The following is an 8,977-nucleotide window of genomic DNA, read 5'->3' on the forward strand; positions in this document are numbered from 1 at the left end:
AGGGTAAAATACTGAACTGCAGCAGTGTTTGACTATATTCTGTGCAGTGAGAAAACCTGAAGTCATTTTCAAGGTCCACCATTTCTTACTTCTTTTCAGTCGGGTCAAGTTTCTAAGCTTTCTAAATCTCCATTTTCCAGCTAATGAAAAGAAAATAGGATTCCACCGAGTCTCCTATCTACCTACTCCAGGACTTCTGTGAGGATCAAATGAGATGAGGGACGGGAAAACGCTTCACAGACATTTGGTTACAGTGTGAAATGTTTCCGCCTGGCTATAAAGCAAGTTGTGTTCCTGGGCTAAAGAAACTCCAAGGAAGCTAATTGCTAGGGAGAGGAAGCTGGGCATTGCTACATGTTGTCATTATCTGGATGGAAACTTAGTTTATTAGTCTTTTATATATATAAAAATTTTTAAAAAGCAGTAATGTTGACATCTAGAAGTCATCCCAGGGACCCCAGTGCCCACTGGGAACAAGCCACACAAACCTGCTTGTCATGGGCAAACCACCAGCTCCTGGCTCTGGGTAACAACGATTGCTAAGCCCCACTGAGTTGGGGGCTGAGGCTGCACATCCCCACTGCCTCCGTCCGAATCGGCTCAGGAACTCAGGTGTTGGTGGGAATCTGGTGGGTCCAGCTGTGAGGGTGGGGCGGCATTAGGGCACATGGGAAGGAGGGAAACGTTAACAGATTCTTTTCTGAAACTGCACTGCAGCTCTAAACGGTATAAAAATATGTTTCATTTAATTTTTAGTCACCTTCCAGTTCCTCAAGAAATATTCAACAAATGTTGGCAGATTCTATCAGTCGTATGAAGGCATACGGATTTCACCAGGTAAAGGAATTTACGTTCCATCTTCAGGGGGTTAAATGCATCGCCATTTCCACTAATGTTTCACAAATTGCTATATTAGTCTCATGCAGGAATGAATTTAATGCAGGAATGAATTTAAGCAGAGTAGGTGAAATCTGTCTTTAAAAGCGTGTGAGCCTAGCTATTCATCTTTGCTGTTTTATCGGGAGCTAAAGGTGTCTTGAGTGTCATGGAAAGAACAGATGCCAAGACAGAGCCGCTAGACTCCTGACGAAGGTCTAAGACGAGGTGATAGCCTGGGCTGCTGCAAACACTGTGGGAAGACTGACTTCCGCGGGAGATACATGAGGCACAGACGTGGCAGAAACACTGACTTCAGACCAAGCTCCTTATGTGTTCATTGTTTCTGTGAGCCTGTCCCTTGACGGCGACCAGCCTCTGGTACCATCTGTGTCCACCGTGCCAGAGGCCCTCCGGGCACCCAGAGCTCCCCCCCTCCGGCCAGATGTAATCCTCCCTACAGGCTGGGCCCACTGCCTCATTATGCTAGACTGGAACTGCATCATCTGCTGCCCACAATCAATGAACATAGGCTGGTGCTTGCAAACTGGTAGGATTCGACCCGCAGAGAGTCTGGAAAAGCAGGGTCAGATATGAGGCTGTACAGAGAAGGTTCCGAGTGACCACAGGCCTGAGATGGGGGTTGTGGTGGAGGCAGGCCCCTGGGCTGTGTTCCAGTGGACAGTGAGATCGATTCCCTGACTTCTCGGTAGGGACATACATGAAGTTGGATAATTCGCACAAACGAGACTTCAAGAAATCATGATGAAGTTTTGGAGCTATAGTCCTCTAGGTATAATACGTACCTCTTTCTAAAACAGCAGCAATAGAGTATTATTCAGTAATGCTGCCTGGGGTACATTAAATCATTTTAAATGAGGACAGGTGAGAGAGACAAAGGAGCTGTGTCCATTCTCCACCATTTGTTGAGTTTCCCCCAAATGCTAGGCACTGTTAAGGGCATTGGAGACACAGTGAGCAAAACAGATAAAAGCCCTGCCTCGGGAAGCTTGTATTCCAGGAGGGGGATGCAGACAGTAAACATTTCTATGAAGTCAGCTGGTCATCAGTGGTGTGGAGGAAAACGAGGCAGGATAAGGGAGCAGAGGAATGCTGGGAGGGTGGGGATTGGTTTCTTAGACACAAGGCCAGAGAAAGCCACTCTGAAAAGGGGATGCTGGAGTAGAGACCTGGAGAAATGAAGGGAGGGAGCCATGTGGATGGATGGGGGAAAAGTATGTTCCCAGCAGAGGGAACAGCAAGTATGAAGGCACAGAGGCTCACTTGACATGGTCGAGGAATGGCAGAGAGCTCAGTAAGTGAGAAGAGAGATAAGAGCTGAGAATCACAGAGACCCCTACTTATAAGGAATTTGGTGTCTGGGTATTATTTCAAGCCCTGATGATGGATGAGATCATCTGGAAAGTGAGTTTAGATGGAAAAGAGAAGTGGTCTGAGGTCGGAGGCCCATCGGTGTTGAGACCGCGCCTGAGGTTTCTTGTGTCTAAAATAAGGACGGTGGACTGGATCGGTGGTGTCCAAACCCTTTCAGGTCTGAGACAGCCAGGCTCTCACAGTGCTCACATCTTCTCACGAGAATGCCCAGGACGTGTGCCCTTTCATTCCTTCTCTCACTTAAGAAATCACATCAGAATTCAAGAGAAGTACTGAGCAGGTCACGTACCAAGCTTCTCCGTTGGACAAAGGTAATAAAACAGGGCCTCCCTACTGCAGGGGTCCGGAGAGGGTCTTATGAGGAACTGGCCCGCAGGCCAGGACGAGAGGCCTTCTGAAGGAGATGCCTTAGTAGCTGGATCTGCCCCTCTCTGTCTCCACACCTCGGCCAGGAACCTGGCCCAGCGTCCAGCCTCAGCACGGCTGCCTCTGCGCTCCCCATCTTCATCCTGACTCTCCCAGGCCTGCCTCACAGCCCCATCCTGGGCCTTCGCCCTGACTCCCCCAGGCCTGCCTCACAGCCGCATCCTGGGCCTTCACCCTGACTCCCCCAGGCCTGCCTCATAGCCCCCATCCTGGGCCTTCACCCTGACTCCCCCAGGCCTGCCTCATAGCCCCCATCCTGGGCCTTCACCCTGACTCCCCCAGGCCTGCCTCATAGCCCCCATCCTGGGCCTTCACCCTGACTCCCCCAGGCCTGCCTCATAGCCCCCATCCTGGGCCTTCACCCTGACTCCCCCAGGCCTGCCTCATAGCCCCCATCCTGGGCCTTCACCCTGACTCCCCCAGGCCTGCCTCATAGCCCCCATCCTGGGCCTTCACCCTGACTCCCCCAGGCCTGCCTCATAGCCCCCATCCTGGGCCTTCACCCTGACTCCCCCAGGCCTGCCTCATAGCCCCCATCCTGGGCCTTCACCCTGACTCCCCCAGGCCTGCCTCATAGCCCCCATCCTGGGCCTTCACCCTGACTCCCCCAGGCCTGCCTCATAGCCCCCATCCTGGGCCTTCACCCTGACTCCCCCAGGCCTGCCTCATAGCCCCCATCCTGGGCCTTCACCCTGACTCCCCCAGGCCTGCCTCATAGCCCCCATCCTGGGCCTTCACCCTGACTCCCCCAGGCCTGCCTCATAGCCCCCATCCTGGGCCTTCACCCTGACTCCCCCAGGCCTGCCTCATAGCCCCCATCCTGGGCCTTCACCCTGACTCCCCCAGGCCTGCCTCATAGCCCCCATCCTGGGCCTTCACCCTGACTCCCCCAGGCCTGCCTCATAGCCCCCATCCTGGGCCTTCACCCTGACTCCCCCAGGCCTGCCTCATAGCCCCCATCCTGGGCCTTCACCCTGACTCCCCCAGGCCTGCCTCATAGCCCCATCCTGGGCCTTCACCCTGACTCTCCCAGGCCTGGCTCACAGGCCCAATCCTGGGCCTTCACCCTGGCTCCCCCAGGCCTGGCTCACAGCCCCCATCCTGGGCCTACATGCTCCCAATAAAATACTTCTAAAGAGGAAATGATAGTTGTCTAAATAGAGAAAGTAAAGATCAATCTGTAAAGGTTTGCTAAAAGTTTTCTGAAGGAATTCTTAGAGACACTCCGGACAAGTTGTTAAGTTTTCTAGCTGCTCTGAGTAAGTACAGTGGTCAGGGCCAGATCTCATCTGCCATCACTCTGTGAGACTCGTTAATTTTGTCTCCTTTCCCACGGTGCCCATACATAATTACACTGTAGATTAAAAAGGAGTATGATTTACTAAATATAGCACGCTCAAACATTTTAGTATCATCTGTATTATTAACTTAATATTACCCTTAGGTAGACTCATTTTGTAAATTTTTTGCTTCTTCTAAGCAATAATATTTATGTCATAGTCTAATGTTAAAACTACATTTTTTCTAGTAATTTTAAATTATTTATTTATTTTTTTTAAATATATTTTTATTGATTTCAGATAGGAAGGAAGAGGGAGAAAAAGAAACATCAATGATGAGAGAGAATCATTGATGGGTTGCCTCCTGCATGCCCCCTACTGGGGATTGAACCCACAACCTGGTCATGAACCCTTGACAGGAATCAAACCTGTGACGCTTCAGTTCATAGGCTGATGCTCTATCCACTGAGCCAAACTGGCTAGGGCTAATTTTAAATAATTAAAAAATATACATGTGGAGCCCTAGCCAGTTTGACTCAGTGGATAGAGCGTCGGCCTGGGGACTGAAGGGTCCCAGGTTTGATTCTGGTTAAGGGCACATGCCCAGGTTGTCAGTGGAAAAAAAAATATAATCATCAACTGTAATGAAAAATATACATGTGGAAGACAAAGCTCCACTTTTTAAAAATTTTATTTTTCAATTATAGTTTACATTCAATATTACATTGGTTTAGTTTGAGGTGAACAGCATAAGAGTTAGACAATCATAGACTTCACAAAGTGTTCCCCCGATATTTCAAGTACCTACTTGGCACCGCAGATAGTAATTACAATATTATTCACTATAGAGCTCCACTTTATGTTCCAGGGAATGATTTCTTTTTAAGCTTAGACATTGCTAGCCGCACTCTATTTGTGTTGCAGGCTTGTGAACAGCTTCAGTAAGGGGATCTCAAAGTTATGCAGTCATTTTAAATACCAAAAGCTGTCCTCTGGCTTATATAATATTGGTAAAACAAGGGGACTTAGCTCAAGGCAGGAAAAGAGTATAAGAAAAAAATGAAAACAGTAAATAAATAAAAGTTTAGTTATATTTGAGGTGAAGTACAATTTATGAATTATCAACTTTTACATCAACTGTGATTTATGACTTCTCACAATCATTAAAAACAGGTTTCACAACATCAAGGTCTCGGTTTTAATTCTAGTGAAGTAATTTCATAGCAAGAAAGCCTTTACCTTTCTATAGGAAAATGGAGAGGGAAAAACACCGCTGTCATTTTTGCGATGGAGAATGAAACCACCTCCCTGCCCCTCTCAGTTCGTTTCCTTCCTTAGCGAACCACGGCTTTTCTGTAGTGCACCAAGTGGTAAATTCAGTTTTCTTATGAGTCCTCAGAGGCTGGATCCAAATGAACAAAGTATAGTTTAGGCCTCAGTGATTTGATGTGTTCGTCTCTCTTTAGTTAAAAACTAATCCCTTGAATGTTCCTAATGCTACAGACCTGTTCACTTAAAAGTGGTTAAGATGGTAAACTTTATGTTACATTTATTTTACCACAAAAAAACCCGAATTCCTTTTTAAGGGAAGACTTGTGTTTCTTTCCCATATTTTCCATGTTTCTTATTTTATATTTCCCATTCTCAAAGAGGATGTTTTTTTAAAAATATCTGACTCATTTTTTTAGAACAAAAAAAATCCCTTTGAGTCACCTAAACCATGTGCAAGCACCATGTTTTCAAACACAAGGTTCGAGGGCCCATGGAGAACAGCTGAGATGGCTGTAGGAAGGTGCCATTATTCTGTGGAGCCATCAGCAATTGTCATGTTTAACCTGCGGCCACAAAATGCTATTTACACGCTACTTCAGGGGACTCCATTTAAAGCAGATAAGTGCTATGTCTCAGAAAAAGGAATATTTATGGAATTCTTACTATCTGTTACACACTGTGCTAGGCACTTTTAAAAAAATTATTTAACCCTCACTAAAACCCTATGAAATATTCTGAATTTTCTAATTTGTCTCTGGGGAAACCAGCCTGAGAGAGGTTTGGTACCCAGCAGTGGAGATGTGCAATCAGGTGGCGGGAGCCGGCTCCAGGTGCGGTGGGCACCTGCTCTCCCTGCAGTGCTCCATGGCCTCCTAGGGCCAGGGGTGTTAGATAGGAGTCAGGGGCCTAGAGTCCTCCTCCTGGAGGGCAACTGCCACACTCACTCACTAGTGTTTGTTTCTGGTTTTTTTAATCAGAAGAAAGAATCTACGAAGAAAACACAAGATGAAGAAATAAAACAAGTAGATGAAGAAAGAGCCAAGCAGATTTATAAGAGCTGGAAGGAAGATTCGGAGTGGCAGGCATCTTGTGAGTACCTAGAGGCCTCTCGAAGCTGATTGGTTCACAAAATGAAATGACCCATCTGCAAAGCACTGAAGGGGTCACTGAGAGACGTTTTAACATTATTACTGAAAGGCTTACGAGCCATTGTTGAATGGCAAAAAGGTGCCCGATTTGTCTTTGGGCCATCAAAATGATGACCTGTTTGCCTGATAGGATGCTATATAACTATGAAAAAAAAAACAAAACAGGTTTCCAAAAAGCGTTTTATGACCTTGGAATATGTTTATATATTTTTAGTGTGGAGAAGAAAAAAGCATTATAGAATAGTATGCAAGATATCTCTATTTTCAGATGTCTAATTATCTAAAGGAAAAGAACTGGAAGGCTGTTTAACGTGTTAACATTCGAGAGGTGGGCTCCAAGATTACTTATTTGCATTCTTCTTGTTGTTATTCTGTGATTTTCTAAATTTTCCACAGTGAATACATCTTAACTTTGTAATCAGAAGAGTACAGGAGAAACAGGCTGGATATCTTAGCATCCTTCCCAAGCATATGACTGACCCTGACACCTTTTTGAATTAGCACGGCCAGAGGTAACCCCCGCCCCCAGGAAGAAGTCAGAGCAGGTGAGGGCAGAGCAGAGGTGCGGAGGATGCCTGGCGAATTCAGGTTTGAAATGGGACTAGGGTTTCCACTGGACTCACACAGAAGCCTGAACTGCCAGAGCGGCCCTGCGGCAGCTGGAGGAAGAGGGTGGCAGTTTTTGCAAGATGCTGAGAATCCTGAATCGATCTTCAGTTCCATTACAAGGAACACCCTTCAAAGGACAATTTTTGTGAAATGAAAACATTTGCAAGAGCCAATCACTTGTGTGCGGTGAAATCCTAGCCTAATGGAACATCTTTGGCATCTCTTTGAAGTCAAACATAACAGGATTTGACTACTGATGCCTGAAAATGTAAATATACTCAAGAAAAATTATTGTTATATCCTGCATTACAGTCCTGTAATACTATGTTGCTAAACAAAAGCGAAGTAAAACAATAAACCCTCTATTTACAGAGCAATAGGGAGAGGCAGCCTTGGGATGCTTTTATGTGTACCAACCCACTTTATGATGGTCTGTGGTCAGAATCACTTTACTTTACGGGCTGACAGGCTGACAGGCTCAGCTCACTGTGGGCTCCGCCTGTGGCTGGTGGTGAACCGCCCTGCCCGACCACCCCCAGCACAGCCTGAGCCACTGACAACTTCCTGACAGCTTGATTTTTGCTCAGGACTCAGCACGTGTGACATCTCGAACTCTTATTTGTGTGAAGGGTTTATCACCTCTTATTTTTCAAAGACCCTCTGCCAGCTGTGAGTCATCCCTTAGGCTTGCCACCTGCAGGAAATTCTCCAACCAAGGGTTCCACATTTCTGTCTTGTCCCTTCCTCCTCCTCTTCCTTCTCTTTCTCTCTCTCAGAAAGTCCCCGAACTCCCACATAAAGAGGAATTCTGCACTGAGCACCAGGCAGTGGTGAATGCGCAAGCCCTGACTGTCTGGATAACAGGCGGTGGTCGTGATTGCTCACTGTTACCCGCAGACTCCAGAATCTGCTCTCCAGCTGTGATGCTGATTCTTCTAACCTTCTCCGGGGGCTGGCGAGGGCCTTTCTCAGACCTTTTGTCTTTCTAGTGCGAAAATCCAAAGCAGCTGATGAGAAGAGACGCTCCTTGGCTAAGCAGGCCCGGGAAGACTACAAGAGGTTGTCCCAGAACGGAAGGAGCAGTGAGGGCCCGCAGAGCCCCCCCAGTGTCCCTCTGAAACCAAAGAGACCCCCGCTTCCGCCCAAGCCGAAATTCCTGAACCCAGTGGAATACCCTCCCAAGCCTTTCAGGTGAGAGGCCACACCGATGGCTTTAAGGATGAGGGTTGAAATGAGCTGAGTAGCTCAGTTCAGCCTCTCCTCTCCTCTACGCCTGTCTTCCTGAGATGCCTGGTCTGGCACCCCTCCCCTTCTTATCTCTGAAACATCCACAGTTGTCATAACTAACATACCCAGTAACTTGGTGAAGATGCACCTCGAATTCGCTAACTTCCTGTGCCACCAGCCCATCCCCACCTGGTGGCAGCGAGTGAGCCAGTGAAGGGACAGGAGGAGACAACTACGGTTCCATCGATTGCCAATATCACTCTTAGTAGCAAAAGGACATCAGAGTAGGGACCTAAGGGCTTGCTGACTTGCATGTTGTCGGTAGAGCCATTTTCATTGCTCAGGATTCAAGGTTTGGTGGTAATTCTCACTCTGGGCTACGTAGGTAGCCTCACATGTTAAGAATTTGGATGAACTCTTTGATACTCAACTTTAAAAATATATATATATTTCTTAATTGATTTCAGAGAGGAAGCCAACTTTTAAAAAAATATATATTTCTTTATTGATTTCAGAGAGGAAGGGAGAAGGAGAGAGAGAGATAGAAACATCAATAATGAGAAAGAATCATTGATCGGCTGCCTCCTGTACACCCCCTACTGGGGTTCGAGCCTGCAACCCAGGCATGTGCCCTTGGCCGGAATTGAACCTGGGACCCTTCAGTCTGCAGGCTGATGCTCTATCCACTGATCCAAGCCGACTAGGGCTTGGATGAACTCTTTGATTGCTGACGATGGTACTTTT

General features: G+C 47.1%; 1 protein-coding gene across 6 annotated transcripts in view; it reads left to right on the forward strand.

Moving 5' to 3' along the window:
• SH2D4A (SH2 domain containing 4A) overlaps nucleotides 1-8,977 on the forward strand; it is a 51,547-nt gene that overhangs the window by 27,753 nt on the left and 14,817 nt on the right. For 5 of the 6 annotated variants that reach the window (XM_006765506.2, XM_015565170.1, XM_015565173.1 and 2 more), the window contains exons 5-7: nucleotides 757-837; nucleotides 6,227-6,338; nucleotides 7,996-8,197. In XM_006765506.2, the coding sequence (XP_006765569.1) occupies nucleotides 757-837; nucleotides 6,227-6,338; nucleotides 7,996-8,197 (395 nt within the window). The remainder of the gene's footprint in view (nucleotides 1-756; nucleotides 838-6,226; nucleotides 6,339-7,995; nucleotides 8,198-8,977) is intronic. The other variant, XM_015565172.1, reaches the window with a different exon arrangement.

This window comes from Myotis davidii, unplaced genomic scaffold, assembly GCF_000327345.1.
Source record: "Myotis davidii unplaced genomic scaffold, ASM32734v1 scaffold93, whole genome shotgun sequence".
In the NCBI taxonomy this organism is placed as follows: domain Eukaryota; kingdom Metazoa; phylum Chordata; class Mammalia; order Chiroptera; family Vespertilionidae; genus Myotis; species Myotis davidii.